This window comes from Acomys russatus, chromosome 26 (assembly GCF_903995435.1).
Source record: "Acomys russatus chromosome 26, mAcoRus1.1, whole genome shotgun sequence".
Classification (NCBI taxonomy): Eukaryota; Metazoa; Chordata; class Mammalia; order Rodentia; family Muridae; genus Acomys; species Acomys russatus.
The window spans coordinates 6,085,005-6,110,490 of NC_067162.1; the positions used below are offsets into that span (position 1 = coordinate 6,085,005).

At 45.4% G+C, this 25,486-nt stretch overlaps 1 protein-coding gene across 2 annotated transcripts; it reads right to left on the reverse strand.

Moving 5' to 3' along the window:
- Positions 1–5,037: 5,037 nt before the first annotated feature.
- On the reverse strand, positions 5,038–17,555 carry Mmaa (metabolism of cobalamin associated A). 2 transcript variants are annotated; one of them, XM_051168970.1, is made up of 6 exons: positions 17,080–17,555; positions 14,412–14,534; positions 11,549–11,719; positions 8,105–8,190; positions 6,382–6,531; positions 5,038–5,439 (listed from the first exon to the last, which is right to left on the reverse strand). In XM_051168970.1, the coding sequence occupies exons 1-6, from the start codon at positions 17,516–17,518 to the stop codon at positions 5,152–5,154; spliced, it is 1,257 nt and encodes a 418-aa protein (XP_051024927.1). In that variant the 5' UTR covers positions 17,519–17,555; the 3' UTR covers positions 5,038–5,151. The 2 variants fall into 2 exon arrangements, with proteins under 2 accessions (XP_051024927.1, XP_051024926.1); XM_051168969.1 differs by lacking the exon at positions 6,382–6,531.
- Between the last annotated feature and the right edge of the window lie 7,931 nt (positions 17,556–25,486).

Below are 25,486 nucleotides of genomic sequence, written 5' to 3' on the forward strand. Positions count from 1 at the left end.
CTTCAGGTTGCCTCACATGGAGCCGCAGGGGAGGAACCAAGGAACTGGAGGCGGGATGCAGAACCAGATGAGAAGGAGAGTCCTCACAGAGTCTGTGTTCTGGAGGTTGGCGGGCCTCCCGCCCTTCTCCGTGGGTGGGGTCTGTGTTCTGGAGGCTGGTGGGCCTCCCGCCCTTCTCCGTGGGTGGGCTCTGTGTTCTGGAGGCTGGCATGGGTGGGTACATGTCTCATTCCCAGCCAAGATGCCTATGTGATATAGAAGCTGATGGAATGGGCTTTTATTTTGTTCAGGGCTGGTTCTTAACACCTAAAGTGTTATCGTCCAGCATAAGCAGAAAGTCAACAGAGAAATACCTCAAGGGACTCTTCTGCAAAATAGCAAAGAGGACGGACAGTAAGTTAAAGAAGACGGGACTTAGAAATGAAAACTCCAAGGCCCTTCCCATTTGAATTATGTAGTCTTATCTGCTCTGTACCATGAAAGTGTCTATAAATGCAGATCTCTGTCACTGGACTGACTTATAGAAAGAATAAAATAGAGTTCATGAAGTGCTTACAACTTCTAAAACACTGCTATTGGAGTAGAGTATAGATCATGCATCACTTTTAGGACCAGTGCCTTGAGACTTATTTCCTATTACCACTGACGTTCAATTTCTTCTTTTGTAAAATGGGGGTGTTATTGTTTTAGGGTAGCTCATGGTTTAACCTAAGGTGAACCTATTAGATAATTAAAGACTGCCAGCCGCTGAGCATTCTTTGTGAGAGTTAACGTGTATTTGTGGTATTGTGGGGCAGAGAGCAGAGAGGTTCATATAGAAATATTGAGGAGCAAAACTGCCTTCATCTTAGCTACTGTTCTATTGCTGTGAAGAGGCATGGAGACCAAAGCAATTCCTATAAAAGAAACATTTAATTTGGGAGGCTTGCTTACAGTTTCAGAGAGTTGGTTCATGATTATCTTGGCAGGAAAAGAGCAGCAGGCAGCAGGCAGGCAGGCATGGGGTTGGAGAAGTAGCTAAGAGCTTTCCATCCTGATCCACAGGCAGCAGCAGTCACAGAGAGACTGGGACTGGTGTGGGCTTTGGAAACCTCAAAGCCCAACCCCAGTGACACGCCTCCTTCAACAAGGCCACACCTCCTAATTCTTCCCAAACAGTTCCACTCCCTGGTAACGGCCACTCAAATGAGCCGATGGGAGCCATTCTCATTCAAACCACTACACCTGCTGATGTGACTTTATTCTAAAGGGAAGTTAATCCCTTAAATCCCCCCCAGCCCCACTCCACCCCCACCCTCCCCCCACCCCCACATCCCACACAGAACAAGGTACAGGATGAGACTGAGGAGTGGCTTTATCATTCTTCTCAATAGTGCTCTATAGAACCTACACTTTTGGTGATGTCGTCACATGATTACTTCCCTGTAAGGTAGAAATAACATTAAACACTTGATCTTGCTAAGAGCAGAAGAATTTCTGGCCTATTCCTTCATTCCTTCAGGAAGCTAAAGTGGCAAACAAAATCTTTACACTACCACACATTCAGGACAAAACATTCATGTACGTCAACTCACGTCATCTACATCTTATGCTCACAAATAACCCTATCATATCCAGCACAAGTTTTATGCTATTTATATTTTATTAAACATGCCACTAATGTTTGGTGAGTGTTCGTCTTGCTCATGATTCTGGTACTATCCCTGAATTATGTAAGTACTTACACAAAGAAACCCTGTCTTGAAAAAAAAATCAAACATCCACTTTAAAGCCAGGCATGGTGGCAGCACTCCATGGACAAGGACAAGAAGTTTGCGGGCTTGAGGCCAGACCAGGCTACAGAGACCTTGTCTCCAAAACCAAAATCATTTAATTTAAACAGGAATTTCAGAAATGGGTTCCCTCTCTTTTCCTCCACAACTTGTATGTAGCATATTTTGATATTTTCCCGTGGTTTTCTAATATTCTATTTTGCCTTATCATCTCCCAGCTTCTGCTTCCCAAGTCCTAGGATTAAGGGTAGAAACCACTATGCCCAGGTTTCTCCCCCTTTTATTGTTTTAAAAATGTATGCACATGTGTTCTGGCTGCATGTATGTGTATGTACTATGAGTGTGCCTGGTGCCTTAATAGGTCAGAAGAAAGCATCAGATGAGAACTTACGGATGTTTATAAGCCACCCTGTGGATGCTGGGAACTGAGCCCAGGTCCTCTGCAAGAACAAGAACCCGTAACCATCTCTCCCACCCTCGTAGTTATGTTTAGCCATCCTACAAGGTAACTTCTACTCATTCTAATGCTATGTCCACGTGCTCCCCAACAGCTCTGGGTTGACAGCACTGTATTAGTTCCTGTGAGAGTGGGAGTTGCTGGAACTGTGGGGTGAGTACAAGTGACTGGTCGGACAGTTGGCTACACTCCTGGCAGTTCCATTTAACAGTGGGGAAACTGAGGAATGGGGCGGTTAACAATCTGGTCCATCTGAAAGGGATGGTCTGTGGGGTGGAGGGGGGGGTGTGTCAACAAATGTCTATGAGCAATCCTGAGAGCACTGCCTGCCGCTATTGAGTGCCAGCCACTTCAGTTTCTGCAAAGCAGCGACTGTTACTGGACTTTCACAGAAGGGGAGGAGCTGGTAAACACGGAGAACTAACTTCCCTAACGCATTTTGTCTGCTTCATGACAGAGCTGACTGTTACATCAACACGCAGCTGAGTCAAAACCTCCGCTTTTGACAGAGCCAGAAGGCCTAGCACTATTGAACCACTGCTGGGAGCAAAGGGAAAGGGTCATTGAGCTTAGCAAAATGGAGCACAGATTTGAGAGGAGGAGGAGGAGGAGGAGGGGAAGGAGGAGGAGGGAGAGGAGAAGGGGAAGGAGGAGGAGAAAAATACCTTAGAGATCAGTCTATCACAGCCCATGGCAACAGCCACAGGAGGAGGGCAGAGGCTTTTCTTGTATTTTTATAACTACATATATGTCATTTAAAAGGAGTTCAAAAGGAGAACAACCACATTGCTAAATTCAGTGCTGACAAAGCATGCTCCCCTTCCTTTCTTTGCAGTGCAGCAGGCACCTCATCCATGCTGACACTACCACAAGTGCAGGTTGTTACTCCCTACTGTAGCTTATTAAGGGAAACTATGACATGTTTTTTCTGAATGTTTCTAAACACGCAGTTTTCTTCTTCTCAAGTGAAGAAAATCTCCTGATTTTGGGTAGAAACCAATAAAGCAGACAAACTATGTAAAATATCCTAAAGAATCCAAAAAAGTAGTGTGCTTAGAACTTCTAGAAGGGTATTCCAGAAGAGTATTTTGTTTGGGAGAATTTTTTTATGACTGGAAATATTTTACCCAAATGCATATAGTTATAACTACCGTCAAATAGTTTAAGATATTCAAAGAATTAAGCAGAGACAGGGTTTTAAAGACAATCATAAAATATCATGAGAGCATGATGGCAGTAATAAAACCACGGAGAAATTTAAATTATAAATAAGGTTTATGTAGCTTTGGGGATCCACAACTTTAGTATAATAAAAGGAGCAAGCAATATTTCCTATATGCCATCATGGTGAAATGATTTTCCTGAATAATTTAATCCTCACCAACTCCATAAGGCTGTACAGCAACCTCATCTTGCCAGGTCGGAAACCGAAGCCGAACAGAGTTAGGTTCCACGTTCAGGCTCAGAGAGGTTGGCCTGGTCTGGTTACACATACAAGGTAACCCTGAGCCCAGGTTCTTAGTCCCTTCGGTGAGCTTCCTCTTTCAGACCTGACTTGCTGGTCAGCACCAAGGAAAAAGTCCACCTAGCAGGCAGGGACATGGCCCAGTTGGGAAGGAGATTGCTGCGCAAGCTTAAGGGCCTGCCTCAGCACCGAACCAGAAGTTGAGCATCATGCTTTGTGCCCATAAGACTCCCCTGGAAAGCTGTCGATGGTGGTGGGGCTGGAGAGGCTGATGGGGCTAGCTGAATTGCTGAGTTCCAGATTCAAGGACATTTTCTAAAATAATAATGATGATGATGATGATGGTGTGGATAAGCTAGGCATCATGGTGCACACCTTTAATCCCAATACTGAGGAGGACGAGGAAGGTAAGGAAGCTGGGTCAACATAGTGAAATCAAGGCTGGATAGGGATACGCAGTAAGAACCTATCTCAAAAAAAAAAAAAAAAACAAAAAGAAAAACAAAACTAGCCAGCAATAGGACACATGCAAACATACTCAATGATGACCTATTATTACCACATGCAAGTATACAATATGTCTATACACACACACACAGAGAGAGAGAGAGAGAGAGAGAGAGAGAGAGAGAGAGAGAGAGAGAGAGAGAGGAGAGAGAGAGGAAAAGAGAGAAGAGAGAGAGAGAGGAGACGAGAGAGAAGAGAGAGAGAGAGAGAGAGAGAGAGAAAGTAGATCCAATGAGAGAGAGAGAGAGAGAGAGAGAGAGAGAGAGAAAGTAGATCCAATGTGATGCAACCTGGCCAAGAAAAGACTAGAAACAGCTCTTAATTTTCAAATCGAGTTGGCCTGGCCTGGCCTGTCTTCACTCTCCCCGAGTCTCTAGGGAGCTTGGGGGCCACATCTGTAGCTGATGTTTCCTTTCTACTGTCACAGAGAGCAAAGTCCAGGCAAGTGGAGCTTAAAAACTGGATTCGCATCATTCCAGCTGCTTTGTTACAAGTACACACGGCCACTTCAGAAATTCTTGGAATAGTCTGGTACACTAAATGCCAATCAAAACCCTCAATTCTAAGAAAACTGATGTGTGCTGTTCTGGCCTCAATAAGTTTTCAGAAATGTGGTGATTCTGGCTTGTATTTTCTCCAGCAGCTCGCGGAAGTGAGAATTGATGTGTGCACCTTCCTCTTCTCCTCAGCTCCCTCCACCTCTTACTCTGCAGGCCAGCATGCCAGGGCATAAGAAAAGGATGGAGTGGGACCAGCCCCACACAGCAGGCTCTCACAGTGTGGTGCGTGTCTAACCATGCCACCCACAGCTAACCACCTTCAAGGTCACAAGCAGTTCATACAAGTCAGCTGGGGCGTGATACAGGAATCCCAGTATAAACACACAGGTGATATTTTAGATATTAAGTGCTCGAGGAAACTTTATAATATGATGGTGCAGGAAAAATTTATTAGTGTGTGCTTTTAAAAGCTTTCAACAGTAAGTCTGCTGCTAGTCCTGGGGAGAGGGCCCCGCTGACGACCTTTCTCTCCATCAGAGGCAGCTGCTCTCGGATGCTGGGATGGGTCCTGAAGTGCTCCAAGGCGTTCTCCTGGATGAGCTTCCACATCCAGACTTTCTGCTGCTTCTGCCTCTTGGTGACCAGCTCCCCGCTGCTCAGCATCAGGTCTTGAAATTCTCTCATTGCATCCCACACTTCACTGATGCCCTCTCCACTTCTGGCAGAAATGCGCATTACCTGTTGAGAAGACGGAACCAGAATTGTTATTTCATGGGAAATCTGAGATCTGCCAATTAATTCTTACAGGTGGTGGAAACAGATGAAAGACCAAAATGAGGCGTCACTGCTCTGTGAAAGCAAACATGCTGGCAAACATAGCAGCAAGCGCCTCAGAAGACCAATGGTGTGGCAGAAGGAAGACATCAATCTAAGGCCTAACTCTTCAGCCCAGACAGTTATTTTAACTTAGGGCGGCTCAGATAATCCCAGGGGACTCATCTGCTCATGGGATGAGCAGAGGCAATGGGAGGGACGGCTCCCTGAGGCCTGAGTGAAGCCAAGCGAAAAAGAGCTCCATTCCCTGTCTAGTCAGTGCAAGGCTGAGTAAGCAGCCAGCACCTCCATGGACAAGATGGCGTTGGCCCCACACAGGAGTCACTGGAGAAGGCAGCAGTAAGAAAGAGCCCACTGCTCTCATGCTGACCATGGCTTACTCTGTCCCAACATGGCGTCCTCCTACAGAGAGGCTGCCAGCGTCAGCGGACTGCATTGCTTCTTCCTACATCATTTTTCTTCCTTTCCTTAGCTTACTGAAAATCCTGTGGCTGGAAGCATCACATCCCAAGCCTTTGCTCTGCTGCCCAGATCCTAACATGATCAAACCATTAAGTGCTCCCTAACCTTAAGGACAGTTCCTCTCAGGATGGGCCTCCTATTACTCTCAAATGGTTTACACCAAGTGTTGAGCAGTCTTATCTGCTACCTCACTCTAGCTTTTGACATGGTGTGGTTGAAATATTATATTTAAAATCAGTGCTACAAACTTTGGCTTTGTCATATTTTCAAAGTGTAGTGTTTACACTGAAGCAAAGGCTCATCGTGTGTCCGGCCTAGCCCTGCACCCTCTCTCCTACGGTGCACAGGCTACTCTGTGAAAAACAGAAAGGTGTACAAGCCAACCTTTGGTCTCCAGACTTCTGAGCGCCTGCGGAGCAACTTCAGGGCACTCACGTACTCTGCTTGGATCCTGCGGGCTGGCACGACCAAGTCTCCATCAGCTTTAGTTATAACTACCAGATCTGCCATCTCAATTATACCCCTTTTGATGCCCTAGAGAGAACAGGAGAGCGTGTTTACCAGAGACATCCCGTTTACTCTCGACTAGAATGAGAACAAGACAACCAGTAGATGCTGTAATTTCAAACTCACACTCTATACAGTTTTTCTGTATCTTCCTAAGTTCCATGTGCCAGGAATAAAAATTATTTGACAAAAATTACCTAGATGTACCAGCTCTTGGTATTATGAAAGTCATCTGTAATATCCCTTCCAAATTTAGAGACTAATTTCATGAAATATATCCAGATGTTGAGTAAATAGATGATCAAGACAAAACCTGACGGTGGCAGGAGGCAGCTCACAGCAGCTCATGGAAGTAAAAGGCAGCTGCCCAGTTCACAGGAAGTAGGAACAATGGTAAATTACAAGCTACTCAAGTAGCCCAAGTACAGGGAAGGGAAATGATTTGATCAGTAGCCCACTAAGTAGGTAAGGCAAAGTGAGAGAATAAATCAAGGTGACAGTGACATATGACCACTGCCTGGATTGGATGAGCAAAGTTTAACTGTCTCCACCTGAGTCAAGGGGACACACAACAGTGTGGGGGCCCCTCACTGGTTTGGCTCATGATGTGCCAAAGGATGACGAGTCTCAGAAGAATGTACCTCAGCTCCTAGTCACTTCCCAGCTTACGTCCCAGAAAAGGCCACTAAACAGCATGAGGGGACACACCCCTCTCCTGGGACAACGCCTCCCACTCTAGAGGTCTTTCTCCTCGATAAACTCAATGTCCACATGCTTACCCCTTGTTCTTCATCAACAAGAGACAATTAACTCCACGGCCACTGGCTTAGGGTCCTCTGGTGACTGCTGAGCATCTAATACCTTAGTCCCCTGGGTAATGCCCACCAGAGCCAAAAAAGGATCTACCATTTTAACAAATGGACCTTTTCACATGATCAAGGTGTATCTGTCCCCCTCCCACCCACACAGAATCCCCACCCATTGCACACATAGAGACCCCACACACCCACACAGACTTCTTGGGGTGGGTGTATCCCAGTATCGGGTGTTTATTCTTCACTGGGCTAGCCTTTGTCATAAAGCTATGATTACAGAACCTTCTTGAAATTTTGTGAGTTATTCTAATGAATTATTGAACCTGAGAGAAAGCGGGAACTGTCAGCTTTGTAGCCAGTTCCTCAATGGTACACATGGCCTGGAAACCCAGCTGGTGTCTAAACTGGATGGATACCATGAAAATTTGAGCTGGCTAACGAGGAGATGACGGGCTGAGGGAGTGCTAGCCTCTTACACAGTGTGTAAACTACACAGTGATACTGCATGGATTCTTTTTGAGCCAAGTGTTCTACAAACACACTTGATGCTGTGGTCCCTCTGGGCCAAAGCCCTCCCTCGATTCCAGTCTCTTCCATGCTGAACAGGAAGAAGTTTAAGTTGTATGAATAGCTCAGAGTCACATCTTTTATTATTGTCAGTTGAGAAAAAAACATGAAGAGAGAATCTGTTCTTCATACACTGTCTTCAAGTTATTTTACACCACCACACTGCACACTTGCACTTCTGAGCTGTAACCTGAGAGTGGGGACGCGGAAGCCATTACCTGCAGCTCATCCCCTCCTGCTGGTGGCAGCAATAAAACAAACATGTCAACCATGTCAGCAACAGCAAACTCCGACTGCCCCACACCTAGAATTTTAAATCACAACTTTATTGAAAATATTCACTTCTTATTCTTTCTTCAAAGTTACTGGCTCATCTGCATTCTACCTCATTCAATTCCTCATCTTCATGCTTTTGACTAAGTTGCTGACACGCCGTCCTTTGCTCGCTTGACCAAAGCTTTGCATGGAAACCTTATAGACTTCCATTCTCTGCTACCCTGAAGCTTTCTCTTGGCTTCTCCTTCATCAGCAAGTGGCTTGAACACTGATTCTAGTCCTAAAGCATGTCTACCAAATATGTCCATCTCTTTATGCCTTTTCACCTTTATTCCCACTCCGCAAACCCCCAATTATCTCCTCTTTAAGCATGCTTGGAGAGATCTCTTCATTGCAGACAAGTACCACTGAAGGGTCTCATAAGCCACTCCCCCCTAGGGAGCTGGAGAGATGGCTCAGAGGTTAAAAGCACTTGCTGCTTTTGCAGAGGACCCAGTTCTGTTCTTAACACCACCTAGTGGCTCACAACTCTAGTTCCAGGGGATACAACACCCTCTTCTGGCTTCTGTGAGCACCAGGAACACATGTAGTACGCAGACATACATAAGGCAAAAACCTATACACACAATAAAATAAATTTTAAGCCAATTCCTAAATGTCTTCTGTCAGTTTCCTCCATGGATTTTCACTGTGGCAGCCACATCACAGAGGAAACTAAGGAAGTACATCCCAGCTTTCCCCCACCCCACTCTGTGGACAAACAGATGCCAACACAGCCTTAGGGAGGCGCCCACTCTGCAGTTTCAATGTGAGCAGTACTCCATTCCATCCCCTTTCCTGAACTCTCACTCCTCCTTGAAATCAAGCCCAACCCAATTCAAAACCAAAAACACCCAGAACGGAACAAACAATGGGGGAGGGGGCAGGAGAGAAGGAGAAAAGGAAGGAAGAGAGAAAGAGAGAGAGAAAGAAACAAAATTTTCACAGCTTCTTCAACCATATTTCTTACTTTCTCTTTATGGTCAAATTTTTGGGAAACTTTTTGTTGTTTTGTTTTTCGAGACAGAATTTCTCTATGTAGCCTCGGCTATCCTGGACCACTTTATAGACCAGGCTGGCCTCGAACTCACAGAGATCTGCCTGCCTTCACCTCCGGAGTGCTGGGATTACAGGTGTGTGCCACCACGCCCAGCTTGGAAAAGTTAGTGGATGCTCGCTGTCTACGTTTTGACCCATATCCCTAGCTCAGACCCTCACCTGGAAACTCTTTCTTTTTGTGGTATAGACTTTTGGTGCTTATTTCTATCTTTTCGTTTCCTGCCCTCAGCTTAGAGCGTCAGTGTACCAAGTTGGGCCCACATTCCAAGGTCTCTTTTCAGGCAGATGAGCAGTGAGTGAAAGAAAAGCCCAGTAGACGGGGCTCCCAGGCAAGTTCTCTGAAGAAGGCTAGGCCAGCTGGGTGCCCCTCTTCTATCCCCACCTCACATTTCATACTCCCTCTCCTTCCTTCTATCTGGAACCCAGGTGGGACGGTCAGAGCGTCATTACCCACCTTCCAATCATGGGGAACTTTGAGGACACAAACTAAGTGTGAAAGATGCAGAGCGATGCTGGGGCACTCCGGGGAGTGCAGCTGTGGGACACTTGTCCTTAACCACCTGCCCTGGGGCTCCCTTACTTCCAGGACAGCAATCTGCCTCTTATCTGAGTCACTGTTACTGAGTCTCTGGACAAGCAGCAGAATACAACTTTGAGACAGCATGCTTGGCTTTTGAATCACCTCTCCTGCCTCTCCTGCCATCACTGAGGTAACTCTTCCCCCATTCAGACTTAAATGGGGCACTCCCTAAGGCTGGCTTGGACTACTGTTAGGGGCTAAATTAGGCCTGTCTTCCCCTCAAGTCCGCTGTGGAACCCCAGCCCTCAGGGTGACTGTAAGGAGATGGGCTCTAAGGAGGCATGAGAGTGGGGCAATAAGCCAATGGGACGATGCCCTTGCAGGAAGAGGAGACACCAGGGTAAATATGCCTGAGAAGCAGTCATGTGAGGGCACAGCAAAAAGGAGGCCATCTGCAAACAAAGGAAAAGAGCGCAGAAAACTACCCTGCTGCTGCTGCTGGACCCTTGAGTTCCAGCTTCCAGAACTCTTGAGGAGGCAGATGTCTGTGGTCTAAGCCACCCAGGCCACATTATGACAACAATCCTAGCAAACCAATGTGGCTAGTTTCCTTTTTTATCCCCCATTTTCCTTCATTTAACCTAAACCAAATAAATTTGTAACAGTACAAAACTATGAGCCACGTTGATACCGTTAGGTCTGCATCTATTGCCCAGTCTTCTAAAACAGTGTCACCTGACACCTAACAAGCATGTCACAGCGGTGTCCTGATGACTGACTCCTATCATGCGCCTTCTCCTTCCTGCCCTTTTCCATGTCTTTCTTCCTTCCTCATCTCTTATATTTAATCAGCAATAAAGTCCTGCTGACTTCCTGCCACTGCTTCTTAACCCATCGCCTCCTCTCTAGGCCCGGATCTCACTAGATGTAGAACTCTGTGTGCGTTTCTTTCTTTGACTGGCACATGGTCTAGCTGCCTCCCTCCGCCACTACATCTTCCAGTCACTCTTGCTCTGCTGCGGGGTTCCCTCCACATGCACCTGCGGCTTCCCTTCTTCTGCCTTCCCTCTCCCTCTAGAGAAAATAAAAACTCTTTGGCCGGACATGTAAGGAAAACCTGATCCTGGCCACTGCTCCGAGCTCCTCTCTTTGCCAGCAATGCTGCATTTCTCTGACTGAGTCACACGCTCTCACTCAGCATCTGTGCGAATCCCCGGTTCCTCTTACTATGAGCTCCACCCTCTGCCCTCAGGACGTCTTCTTAAATCCCCCAAACACTGGTTTGGGCTGTGTCATATGCATTCATCACAAACTAAACCAAACATTGTCTCTCCACAAGAATGCGAACTGCTTGGTGGTCTCCTTTCTATGCTTTCAATTGCACATGTGCTAAGGATGGAACAGACAGCCTCATAATCCCAAGTTCCCAGCGGCCCCGAGTCTCTTAATGAATGCCGTGGGCGTGAAGTGTGCTTAAGGAGTGCTGCTTTGCTTCTCAAGGTCATGCTAGTGCTTGCCATCCTCTGGCACATAGAACATGTCAACTTGCGCATCAGCTATGCAGACGCACGGCTCACTTTCACACTTTATAGGAAGGCTCCTGCAAGCAGGGAGCACAGCCCACATCCTCACCTTGCCTGTGGGCCATGCCTTGTACGTAATTACACTACACATCTGCTGAATGAACTAAACGAACTCAGTTGTATTCATCTTTAAATAGCATTCATTATAATACCACACTATTTTTATGAGAGAGTATCACACTCACCTACAGTTTCGATAAGAATGATGTCATAGCCCCCTGCTTCACACAACAGAATAGCTTCATTTGTGGTCCTTGTCACGCCTCCTAAAGTCCCACTGGTAGGAGATGGCCTGATGTATGCATTCATATCTCTTGATAGCTCAATCATCCGGGTTTTATCACCTAAGAGGGACCCTAAAACACACACATTTTACAATGAGGGAAGAGCTGTAAGGGCCACTTACCAATCAGTGCATTGCAAGGGGCATGCCTTACGGCATTTCTCCCCAGCCTCAGGTGTGGCTCACATTACTAAGTTCCCCTCCAACCGTCTGTTCTCACACTGGAGTTCTTGCCTATGCACCTCATCCTAAGCCTACTGTACACTGAGGCTAAGCAAAGTGGTTACAGTGGGGAGTCAGCTAGTACCCAGGGAATGGATTGATTGTGTATTTTTTATTTAATTGTCATATTTGAGCAAACATCAAGACTTGAAAATTTGCAGAGAATTAAGCCCTGAAACCATTATTACCTTTTCTGACTTTGCTTTTTTTGTAATTAAAAAAATTAGCTTTTATTATCATTAGTAGTATTAATATTAGTATTTCGAGACAGGGTTTCTCTTGTGAAGTCATGGTTGTCCTAGACTCACTTCGTAGACCAGGCTGGCCTCGAACTCACAGCAATGCTTCTGCTTCTGCTTCCTGAGTGCTGGGATTAAAGGCATGCGCTACCACACCATGCCCAGCTTTAGGTTTTATTATTCTTAATTACATGTATATGTGTATATCTGCGTGTGAGTATGCGTGCACAAGTGCAGGTGCCCTTGGAGGCTGGAGGTGCTCGCCTCTTGTCCTCCTAGAATCAGGGTTACAGGTGCTTGTATAGATACTGGGAACTGAACCCAGGTCCTCTGCAAGAACAGTCAGTGCTCTTAACTACTGAGCCATCTCTCCAGCCCACTAACTTCTTTTTGCCACATAGTTCCATATGAGGAGTGGGGATATTCTTACCTGAATATTTACACCGTACATAAGGGCTTTTCCTTACCACATGAGATGTTAAAGACTGAAATGTTCCTTAAAGGTATGTGCTTTTCTTTTATTAGTCCACATTAGAGCCTTCTAATAGGTACTAATTCTAGGGGACATGCCTACCATATATCTCAATTACCTTATTCACTTCACATGAAACTTTTTCCTAAAATATTTTTATGTGTGAAATCATCGCTCTGGAAGTGCACAATCTACTGTAGCTACACATTACTCTAGGGATCCGACCACACTTGTAACGTCCCATCTGTTAGCTGTAGACCCCAAGGTGGTCTCAGTGCTATCACAAGAAGGCTTATAAATCTAAAGCACGAAGGCAGATGAAGAAACTAATGCTGTTCACACTTGAATTCAGTGCTATCTTGCCAATATACATTAATGTTCTGTTATTAATTACTATTTCAAGCTATTGTTTTATTTTCCTATGGAAAATATTCTAGATGATGAATGTGGAGAGGAAATGACATTCTCCCTTGTATGAAAATTAGGACCATTTATGAAAACCCTTCATTAATTTTCATTTAGCAAAGTTCCTTTGGGTGGTTGGTAGGTTTGGCTTTTGAAGACAGGGTTTCTTTGTGTAACCCTGGCTGTCCTGAAACTTGCTCTATAGACCAAGCTGGCCTCAAATTCAGAAATCTGCCTGCCGCTGCCTCTGGAGTTCTGGGATTAAAGGTGTGTGGCAGGCTCACTTAGCAAAGTTCTTAAACAGTAAATAAACTAAACAACAAACTGACAAGGCTTTAATCTTCGAACTTGAATGTAACTTCATCTACACTTTTTCTCTTCCCCATTTCAGTATCCCTTCCTTTATTATTACAGTGGGCCAACCCCGATGACTTCTCTGGGCCATGTTGTCAATGAAGGGTAACTAGAATTGTCATCTACTTCTCTATGACCTCAGGCCTTTCACATGATTACTGCCTGCAGAATACCACAGCATACAAGCCAAGCACTTTTACTAAATATCTATTATTTATCCCTCAGAGCACACACTACAGTGTGACTCCTTGCACTGCCTGCTTCCCTCGTGAGACATAAATATGGGCAAGGCCAAGAGCATCGTGTCCTTTTCACCTGTTGCCATGGTCCCTGTTGTGCTGGTCCCTCACCTCCAGAAGGCACTCCAGTACCCAGGCAGGGAATGGCTGGGATCTGAGCAGCTTAACTCACAAAGACAGAAAGGGAGGAAAAACAGTTCCTGGGTATTTATAGGAAAGGCTTTATATGTTTTCTTTAAATGGTCCTTAGGGAGCTAAGTTTATATTCATTTTGTCTCTGATGAGCTGCAAATTAAATGTTGAGTGACGGCATGACCTCACATCAGCACATGATTGCTGAACACTGTGCAGTGCAGCATGTTCTGCAGAGGGCTGCAGGGGAACAGCAGTTAAGTTACACAGCCCTTCTAGAGCCTTCTGCTTCACTGGACATGGAATAGACAGATGACAAGCTATAAACAATTGTACTTTTTTCCCTCAAGCTTAATTGAAGAGATGCTGCCACACTGTGAAGATAGCAACAGAGAGGCAAGGCCTGCTGGCGGAACAGAGACGGCAGAAGGGCCTGGCCTCAGGCGTGGCCACCCAAGGGCTGAAACGGGCTGGGCCATTTGAGCAGCCTCAACTCCTGGCACCTCTGACCTGAGTATCCGCAAAGCCACCCACAAGCTGGCCTTCTCTGTGGAACTCAGCACGTCCTAACTAAGTCTCAGAGTTCCCACCTCACTCTGCAGAACAGAAATGGCTCTTTTCATGAGACCAAACCAGCTGGGTAGAGGTCACCCAACTACCAGCTCCCACCAGCTGTCCAGTTAAAAAGTCGGCTGTACTCACCGCCACTGGTGCAAGAAGATGGGTCCACAGCAAGCACTGATAATCTGTGCCCTCTCTCAGTCAGCATTTTCCCAAAATATTCTATAAAGGTTGATTTTCCTGCACCAGGGGGCCCAGACAGTCCTATAGTGGAAAGAGGTCATGTAAGTGTTACAGCTCAGATGGAAAGGTATCCTGGCATCGGGAGCCAAGGACTACCCCAAAGTCACACACACAACAAACCTCACACAAGAGATGTATTGGGAGGGGAAAACACAGGAGGGTGGCAAGCAGCAGAGAACTGAGCAGGAGGTGGGGCTTTATTTAGGGGGTGGGGGGATGGCCTAGTCTTGGTCTTTTGGGGGTTTTGTTGCTGTTTTTCTGTAGGGCAGGGCCTGGTCTTTGTGCCTTAAGAACTTACAGGTCTCCCATAAGTACAATCAGCACCATGACTAGTTTCCTCTAGTTTATGAAAAATCACAGTTTAACATGCATAAAGCAGTGGGTGAAAATCATCTCTTTATCAACTCCTGAGTAACAGTCAGATAGAGAGGAAACAAATCCAAATTTATAAAGTTCACCTCTGCCAATCAAAGCAAGAGTTCCCCTTTGTGCAGACCTCCCTCACCTGCCCTCCTCCCATCACAGTAGCGGATTATTCCACTTGCCCCACTTGGGCTTCTGCCCATTAGAAAAACAATCCACTACTTCAGAAATTGCCAGTGACTGAGAAAGTAATTTCCTACACTAATATTTTTCCTCCTTCTCACTCATAACTTCAAAATCCCCAATAAAAAGAAATCTGAAAAAAACAAAACAACAACAAAGGAACTTGTGTTCAGAAAAGCAGGAAGCCCCTACGTAGAGAGACAGTCGGGCATGGCAGGTAAGGGGCAAACCCTGAGCTGCCAGTGCATCTCATGTGCTGTTTCCGGCAAGTCTGTGGTCTGTACTGTGCCGACCCTCTCCTGGTGCTGTCTTCAGCATTCTCCTCAGTGCAGTAGTTGCTGCATTAAATAATATGGGTCTTTGCATGTTGTTTTAAGCATTAGATGAGATAATGTTTAGTACAGTGTCCCATATACTACATGCCATGAGAGCTGTTCCCAGTCAATAAAGAATATTCAATGTGGGCATTTAACAATCTTCAAGAGTCTATGCAGTGTATGGCAGGCTTAGGCCCTTACTACTTACTATTCATGGCAGGTTTCCATTTTAAGCACCTTTATAGATGCTGAGTAAATCTGTGCTGCTTTTATTTATAATAATGATAAAATAACTGAAGACGAGTTTATCTGGCCTAATCAGGGTAGAATATCCAGAACGCCCTGAGAAGGTGTGTGTGAGTTGCTAAGCAAACAAATCCCTGGAACTCTTCAAGGGTTCTCTAAAGCCAAGCATAAGTACACACTTTGACATGCTGGGTGTCTCCTTGGGGTTTGCTATTCTGTCTACAACACATAAAGACGCTAAGATCTAGCATGGCACCATCAACATGAAAGTCCCCCCTCGCAGGTAGAGGAAGGACTGTGAAATCCGTGGACTGGTATAAAGGCTGGTTGGAGACCTATGTGTGGGACCACCTTTAAAGCACTCCTATCCATCCCTATAAAGAGGAGAGGTTTGATCCTCTGTGACACCAGCACACTACGACACCCTCTAGTACAATGCCAGTGCTTATATGTATCTACTCATTGCCCACAAGCTCCCTGCACTGTCCCACCATCTCAAGCTGTTGTGAGCAGAAGAGTTGATTCAAAACACCTGTTTCACTTCTGTGGGACACTCTCTTTCTGCCCAAACTGCCTTGCTTAATTCCTGCTGCTCAAATGTTGCATGGTTTCAAAATATAACAAGCTTACTCACAGTCTTAGGACAAAGTAAAATAGCCCAAAGAGTCAAGTGAACATTTAAGTAAGACAGTAAGTGATATTGTTCCTTTAAAAATCACAGTATGGAGAGGCTTTGAACAACTCCTAGAAGCTTAATAAAAAGTATCTCAGTGCGACGTGAGAGGCTAGAGTCACAGGAAAGGTTTGAAATCCCAGCATTCAAGAGGCTGAGGCAGGAGGATGTGACATAGCAAGACTAAAGAAAAGGTGCAGGGCAGTGGTGGTGCACGTCTTTAATCTCAGCACTCGGGAAGCAGAGGCAGGTGGATTGCTGTGAGTTCGAGGCCAGCCTGGTCTACAAAGTGAATCCAGGACAGCCAAGGCTACACAGAGAAACTCTGTCTCGAAAAACCAAAAAAAGATAGAAAGAAAAGGTGAGGCTCGTGTACAGACAGACTAATGAAATACCAAAGAGGCAGAATTCATTGTGGCTAGGAGAAGCAACCACGGATGCGGCACAGAACAGAGACCACCCCCCGCCCCAGCCTATCACATGAGGACTGCCGAAGGAAGGGCACACAGGCTAACACGTCATTCCCTGAGTAGTTCTGCTCTGGAATCTGTTTTGCTGTTCTTGCCACAACACAACTTTCACTCTGCCTGGGCGCACAGGCTTGCTTTAAATGGTCATGGTCATTTTACCATATATGAAGATTAATACTTATAAAACAGTGTTTATATTCCATCCACATATCAAGGACAGAAATCTCTATTTGATCTCACAGTACTTGGATGTATTTTAAAAGAAGACAGAATTTAGAAAAACACTTACTGAACAAGCAGAAAAGAAAACCGACCTACTCGGAACGTGCGGGGCTTTCCTTGGTTCAGGCGTTCTTGCTCACGCTGGTGGGCCAGGACTCTCTGAAGAAGCGTCTGGGCTAGCTCCTTCTTCTTGGCGTGAGCTGATTCCACAAGAGTTATGGCCTCCGCTAGGCAAGCTCTCTGTCCTTGGACTAAACCTGTATAAAGTTTATCCACAAATCTTTGCTCTTTATCAGAAAGTCCTTCTGTGTGGCCCTTCAAGGTAGCCTGGACACATAACGTTCTCCTTAAGCCGTCGGACAGCAGCAGCCACTTAGTACAATGGTGTCCTAACGCCTGCGGCAGAGCGCTCGGTGCCCCTGATGCAGGACGACCTGAGTGGAGGATGGAGTGGAGACGTGGGGAAGGCACTCTTGACAGGCTGTTTGGCAAACGTCGGGAAGGACGCAGTAGCAGCGTGGGAATGCTCATTTTGTTTGTAACTGGATACGTTCTGACTTAGTATGATTTATGAACTCACTAGGAGGAGAAAAAAGATATTCTTGAGTTCAACAGACAAGACACTGAAGTAGTAAAACTAAGAGACCACGGCATTCCTGCATCCTAAGACATGAATAATATAGGTAATGACTAATTTTGGTTGTCAGCTTGACTACATCTAGAACCAACTAAAGCCCAGTCTGTTGGGCTCCCCCTGTGAGAGATTTTCTTAACCAGTTTATTTGAAACAGGAAGACCCACCCTAAATCTGGTGGCAGCCCACACTGACATGGGAAAAGATGGTTTTGGCTTTTGCTTGCTTGTCCTCATCTCACTGGTGTGTTCATCTACTTGGCTACTGAGCTACTCTGGCCAAGATTAGAGGCATCTTTTTCGAGGTTTAAGTGCACAGTGAAGATCAGCAGCTCTCCAGGTCTCCTCCAGGATTCCCAGGACCAGATTAGGACTGTGAGAATCCACTCTGGAGCACTGAAAAAGGCAGCCAACAGCGTTCCTCCATGGTCTCTGCTCCGTCTCAGCCTCCCTGCCCTGACACCCTGTGGGCAGGGCAGGTGAGACCCTGCAAGCCCTAGGCCCGTCCTCCCCACGTTGCTTGTGCTCAGGGTGTTTTATCTCAGCAACAGGAACCTGACAAGAGTAAAATTTAGGAAAAGACTCCATTGGCCACAGTTAGTACTCAGAATAACCCAGAACATGAAACTACTTTATTATAAATGGAATTTACATTAAAATTGTCCTGCAAACAAAACCAACACAAGACCTTTGTAAAAAGTGCTTGCTACATCCAACTAACAACCATTCCTAGGACCCACAACAGGAAGACTTGACTTCCAAAGGCTATCCTACCTCTATGTGCTGCGTCACGTACATGAGTGTGCACACACAGTAATAATAAATATAAAAAGTAATATACAAAATCTCATTGGAGTAGATATTTTCTGCCATTTTTTTTTCCCTTGCATTCATCTTAATTGATTTCTTCAGGTCAACATACCCGATTCTGAGGCGTGCACAAAGGATTCTTTCAGAAGATTCCCTCTGATGCTGGCCTCTTATTCATTCTCTGCATAAGAAGTGTGATTAGGAGTGCGGCACTTGAGGCGCAAGTTTAGGTCCACGCATGTACTCAGAGAGGCACCCTGAATAATCTGACATAAGCACACAATCAGCAACAATAAGGCTTAATGTGAAGTGAGCTGCGTAGGCTGTGAGGTGAGCAGAGCAGTGTATGTCAAAGACGGTCAGAAGCACCCAGCGCTCGCTCAGCGTGCCTCACAGCGGCCGCGGCAGGTGAGCACGCTCAGGTCTGAACCACCACAGCACCAGGTAAAAGCCTTTTCAGATTCGCTCAACTCCTTCCCATCATATTAAAGAAAGCTGACGTGTATTAAAAGTTATGAGCCATGGCAGCTCACTTTTGCTGTCCTGACTTTGGGTTCGGGAGTAAAGAGAACAAGTAAGAGCAGTGTGGTTGTAAGGATCGAATGCCTTGATTGCTGTGAGGAGCCTGGGTAGTCAGCATTGGGCCTTGCTGTTATTTTATCAACTTGTAACACACTAGAACGCTAGGCCACACGCCCTGCTTCCAGGGAAAGCCAGGAAGTACAGCTGTACAGAATCGGCCCGGCTTAAGCATTGGGTCCCTTACACTTTGTGGTTCATTGAGTTACTTTATTGTTCTAAGGTACTTTCTCTAAATGGTACTTGGAGGCCAATGAATATGAAATTTATTTCAGTTAATAGCAAACATTCTATTAGGAGGAAAGAAGAAATGGGTTAAAGTTTTTAATTTTTAGAATTAGAGCTGCTCTGATTTTTCTAAGGCAACAATCTTTTTCCTGTTTTGAGAAAGGTTGCGATGGCCATTCTTGGTTGTCAACTTGACTACGTCTGGAATTAACCACACCCAAATGACTGGGCACACCTGTGAGGATCTTTTTTCTTAATTAAATAATTTGAAGTGGGAAGACCCACTTCTAATCCGTTGAGCTGGGGAGATAAATGTTTAATCCAGATCTTCTGAGGTGGGAAAACTCACATCTAATCTGGGCCACACCTTCTGCTGGCAGCCTATATGAAGGGCACGGAAGAAGAACGCCCTCCCTCTTGGCTCCTCTCTGTGGCTCTCGCTTTGCTAGCAAACCCATTCCTTCACTGGTGGGAAAGCCTCCTTCTCCAGGATTCCAGGGTATACTAAAGACAAGCGGAGCCATCAACCTCGTGGACTGAACAACTACTGGATTCTCAGATTGCTGGATTAGCTGAACTACAGCCTGGACATTCTAAAATCATATATGTAGAATCTCATAGGTAGAGATTCATTTCATTATTTTATAAGTTCTATTACTCTACAGAACCCTGACTAATACAAAAGTATTATAATTTGTTTATATAAAATAATCTTATTCTAAATGTAAATTAATTTATTTTTGAGATTACATCATTTCCCCCTTCCCTTTCCTCATCCCGAACCCTTCCATATACACATCCTTGCTCTTTCAAAATCATGGCCTCTTTTTCCATTAATTGTTGCATACTTATATGTATATACACACATGTTCCTAAATATGACCGGCTAAGTCTGTTCAATGTCACTTATGTGTATGTTCTCCGAGCTGACCACTTGGCGTTGGATTAACCCATCTGTGCGCTCTTCCCTGGCAGACTGTTTCTCCCACTCCCAGCATCCCTCAGTTGCCTGTAGTTCTTTGTGTGGGGTGAGGCCCTGTGGCTTTTCCTCCACCTCAGCATGTCTAGTGTTGTCGGTGTTCAGCTCATGGTTAGGCAGCCGCGCCGGTCAGACTTCATGTGTGTAACTTCTGGCTTTTCTAGAAGACGCAGTCTTGGAGAAAATATTGTGATAAAAGGACACTTCTTTAAAAATGTGTAAAAAGTATTAAACATCCATCACTACTGCTTATACATTTAAAACAGCAAAACACCACAGGGGCTGGGACAATGGCTCAGTAGTTAAGAGCACACACTGCTCATACAGAGGACCCAGGTCTCACTCCTAGCACCCACACAGGTAGCTCACTATGACTATAAGTCTAGCTTCGGGGGCTCTGATGCCTTTTTTAGCCTCTGTGGACACCTGCACTCACTTGCACATATACACACAATGTGTAATTTAAAAATAAATACTTTAGGGGCCAGAGAGGTAGCTCAGCAGTTAGGAGTACTGGCTGCTCTTCCAGAAGACCTGGGCTCAACTCCTAGCACCCACATGGAAGCTCACAGATGTCTGTAACGCCAGTTCCAGAGGATTTGATGTCCTCTTCTGGCTTCCAAGAGCACTGCATGCAAGTACACAGGCTTAAATGCCAGCAAAACACCCATACTAATAAAGTCAATTTTTACTTTCGAATTTTTTTCAAGACAGGATTTCTCTGTATAGCTCTGGCTGTCCTGGAACTCACTCTGTAGACCAGGCTGGCTTCAAACTCACAGCGATCTGCCTGCCTCTACCGTTCAAGAGTGCAGGGATTAAAGGCGTGTGCCACCATACCTGATTTATAAAATAATTTTAAATGCTTTTTTTTTTAATTAAGAGGAATCTACCTTCAAAGGCTTCTTTCAGCATAACTTTACACATGATTTATTTATTTATTTTGGTTTTTCGAGACAAGGTTTCTCTGTGTAGCCTTGGCCATCCTGGACTCACTTTGTAGACCAGGCTGGCCTCAAACTCACAGCGATCCACCTGCCTCTGCCTCCCGAGTGCTGGGATTAAAGGCGTGCGCCACCACACCCGGCTTACATATGATTCTTATCACCATTACTACCAGTACCAGCAGACCAAGAGTTCATGGGCAAGAAGTGTATTTTTACCCAGCCATTCTTTTCTGAGGACATGCTATTCTTTGGGTGATCAGAGCAACAGCAAAACACGGATGATGACTGAAATGGTGCTAGGTGTTCCTGCCTGCTCTGGGCTAAATCCCACCTGTTCCCTATGGCTCGTGTGTGTAATTACTTGGTTCCTGACTGCTGCCAATCTTAGGAAGTTGCTACAGGAGAAACTTTGACAGTTGATTCTTTTTGCCTCTGGCCCCAAGCTCTCGGCTTCCGTGTGGCTGGGTGATGTGAGGAGGCCAGCATCTGCTCTCGCCACCATCTGTCTTTGCCACCATAATGTGCTGAAGTCCTCTGGGACAATGAAGCAAACAAGGCTTTCCTCGTCTACATCACTTCTTTCAGGTGTTTTGCTCAGTGATGAGAAACAGTAACCGACACACAGCTATCAGCTTTAACATTCTATTTAGCTCTTCACAGCAGTTCTAACCAATTACTATGATGGAACTAACTGCGAAACTCCACATTTCCAGGTTCTAGGATTAGGATGTGCCCTGTGGAGGTTCCTACTCAACCTACTTCACCTTCCTAGGAAGAAACGCAGCCCTAGTACTTCAAGAGCTCAGCAAACAAAGCAAATCAGCAACAGCCCAAACTCACATGGTGCTAAGGGAGCAGTCATGATGGCAGGAGCTAACTCTCCCTGAGGAGTTCAAGTCACCAAGTAGTCAGTGCCAGGACTAAGTCTGAGGGAAGGAAAAAGCTCAAGAAGGATGAGGCAGGTTTCCAGGCTGAGGCCTTAATGTGTAAAGTCAGAGTAGGTACTTGGTCTAGTCCTTGCCGTAGCAGAGAAGACTGGCAAAGCCAAAGTCAGTGGGGGCAGAAGGCCTGGGGATACAAAACTAGTGATGGGAGATGAGGTTTGAACCAGGATGAAAACTGAGGGCAAAACTACTCCTTGCCTGTTGTCATGGGCAAAGGACAGAGGCAACACAACCAATCTTAGCAGCAGTAGCAGTAGAATTCACAGAAACCCTGAGAATTCAAGAGTTAAGACTCTAGGAACACAGAGCCCAGAGTCAGCCACCTGAGCAAGAGTCCTAGCAAGGAGACAAGTGGAGGAGAACACAGACTTGGGTGGGACATTACAGGAGAGAAAACAGCAGCCAGATTAAAGAGATTCCTGTCCCTGTTAGAATCCACAAAGCCAACACATCTGGCATGTGGCCTTTACAGAAAAACAAACAACCAACCACAAAGAAGACGTTACTACTGATCTGAACTGACTTCTCCACTTGCCTGGCGCTTAAGAGTTTGTAAACCAAGTTCAAACCCTTTATACTATTCTCCAGTTCCATGAAGACAGCATGAGGACACTTGTTGATCTCATATAACCTAAGGAAAAGTCAAGAATGAATTAAGTGTCTGTAGTCACAGAGGCAGGACTAAAATCCAGGGCTTTGGGCTCTTTCTGATATTTTTTTCTCAATGAAGTATGTTAGTACAAAAGAGATGTCCTGTGGCTAAAAGGGAAAATATATATTCATAACTGCCTATCTTTCAAAGTCTGTAAAAAGAATTTTAAGTTGCAACGAAGAAAGGCCAGAGAACAGAGAATACCCTCATGCCAAAGAACATCCACAGCATCCAATCCAGTCCTGCCTAGAAATCCTACAAAAAGATACTGTCACATGCTGTCTAAAAGCAAAATAGAAGCACTTAAAATACACTTTTTGTACTAACAGGCCTTCCCATGACTACCTCTGGTTACCAAACAAGCCCGAAGTAATACGTTGAGGAGAGAGGGGAAACCCCAAACCAAGAACATTGTGCACCATTCATCCAATAAGCGTTTGAGCATTTATTATGTGCCACGCACTAGTCTAGCACTGGGAAGACAGCAGCAGCAACAAAGAACACTACTGCCACCATGAAGGTTATACTCTTAGGAGAAAAGCAACCTACTCTCTGTCAGTCAGTCCTTCAGTCAGTCCTTCAGTCAGTCACTGGCTGGATCTGAATGAGCCACAGGCACAGTGCAAGAGACCAAGACAGGTGGAATACACGGCTTTTCCGAGAGATGAGTATACTAACTTTCAGTGAGATGGGAAGCTAGGACAAAGAACTTATCATGCCTGTCTGTCATAATGTACCATATTTTTCAGACTATAAGACCTACACGACCATCAGACACACCCAGTTTTTAGTGCAGTAAAACAAGAGAAACAGTAAAAACAGCAATAGGACCATAAGCTGCACCCTAATGTGCCCCCCCCCCCACTTTGGGGGGTGAGTGCGTCTTATGGTCTGAAAAATATGGTATATGAATACTCTGTTTTCATCTATCTATCTATCTAATTTAATGTATATGAGTGCTCTGTCTTCATGCACACCAGAAGAAAGAATTAGATTCCATTACAGATGGTCATGAGCCACCATGTGGGTACTAGGAATTGAACTCAGGACCTCTGGAAGAGCAGCCAGTCCTTTTAACTCCTGAACCATGTCTCCAGGCTAATGCATGCATTTTTTAAGGCACCCTGTCTGTTTCATACAAAATTCCAAAGTAGGTATTGGGGAGTGAGATGTAAAAACAAAGATTAGAAAACAAGTGAGAAAACTATTTCAAGTGTACTGCTGAGTCAAATTCCATATGAATTCTGAAGGAGCTGTTTTCATACAAGACGTGCATGGGAAACGAAGCAGGTTAAGGCCTAGGTAAAGGTCTACCCTGAGTCACAGAAAGCTGACTGGGAGGTGAGGCTTGAAGCATGACCAGGAGTTAAGGGGAGAGGCACAGAGGGAGGAAGAGAAGGAGAGGGAGAGGGAGAGCCACAAAAATAAAATCAATTTTACTTTTTATGTTGGGAGACACATGTTTGTGTGCATGGGTATGGCCAGGCATGCACATGTCACGCCTGTGGAGGCTAGATGATGTCAGACGTTTTCCATGACTGTTCTCCATCTTGATACTGAGGTAAGTCGATCATTTGAACTCTCTGTTCACTAACTTAGCTAGTCTAGTTAGCCAGCTCACTTTGGAGCTCCATCTATCTGCCTTCTGAGTGCTGAGAACCATGCCTGGCAGCTACTTACATGGTGGCTGAGGATGTGAACCCCAGTCCTCACTCTTGGATGACAAGGGACTTATCTATTGAGCCAGCTCCCCAGCCCCAGAGTTAATTTTTAAGATCAATTGACTATCCAACTGAGCAGGCAGTTTCATTTCAGCCGAAATCAGAGTTGAGGCATAATTTGGGTATCAATGACATTTAGATGTTGTTTAAATCCATGAGATATAAGCTTCTTTTAAAACTGTTTAGAGATAGAAGAGGTGAGAGCATGTTTTTAAAAATAAAACTTCACATGTATTAGGATTACCATGGTGCTTCTAGGTTGTTCTTGGCAGAACATATTCTTTTTTTTTTTTTTTTTCTTCGAGACAGGGTTTCTCCATGTTAGCTTTGGCCATCCTGGACTCACTTTGTAGCCCAGGATGGCCTTTGAACTCACAGTGATCCGTCTGCCTCTGCCTCCCAAGTGCTGGGATTAAAGGTGTGCGCCACCACGCCCAGCTCTGGCAGACCATGCACATGATTTTTTTAAAGCAGCATACCGTTATAGTATATAATACTGGCATCCCTGACAGTGTCCATGTTGCTGGTGCCCTCAACTCTGAGAACATACTATGTTACTTTAGAAAGGGGAACTGAAATGTGATAACAGAACTCAGGGTGCTGGTCAGCGAAGTTTAAGATAAAAAGATTAGTCTACTTAGTCCAAGTTGGCTCCGTGCAATCACCAAGGGCCTTTAAAGTGAGGAGAGAGGCAGAAAGAAAGAGCAGCCTGATGGCATGAGGGCTCGGTCCCCTCACGCTGGCTTTGCGGTTGGAGTATAGGGACCAAGAGCCAAGCAGTGACAGCTGACGGGAGAGGCTGGAAAAATCAAAGGGGCAGAATTCACCGAGAGGAGAACGGACTAAAGCACCCATGGCCCTTGACTGTAGGCCACTTCCACCCACATCAGGCACCGCCAACCCAACTCTAAGACAAATAATTTGTTGGGGCAGCATGACAGCTCAGCAGGCACAAGGGCTTCCATGCAAGCCTAGTCACCCGACTTTGAGCCATAGTGCCAAAGTA

Excerpts from the sequence above, each read along its gene's own strand:
- Mmaa (XM_051168970.1), bottom strand. The coding sequence starts at position 17,518 with ATGAGCATTCCCACGCTGCTACTGCGTCCTTCCCGACGTTTGCCAAAC. Across the intron at positions 11,720-14,411 it reads ATCTTCTTGCACCAGTGGCG|GGTCCCTCTTAGGTGATAAA; the intron begins GTGAGTACAGCC and ends TGTGTGTTTTAG. Across the intron at positions 8,191-11,548 it reads CATTCTTATCGAAACTGTAG|GTGTGGGGCAGTCGGAGTTT; the intron begins GTGAGTGTGATA and ends TTAAAATTCTAG.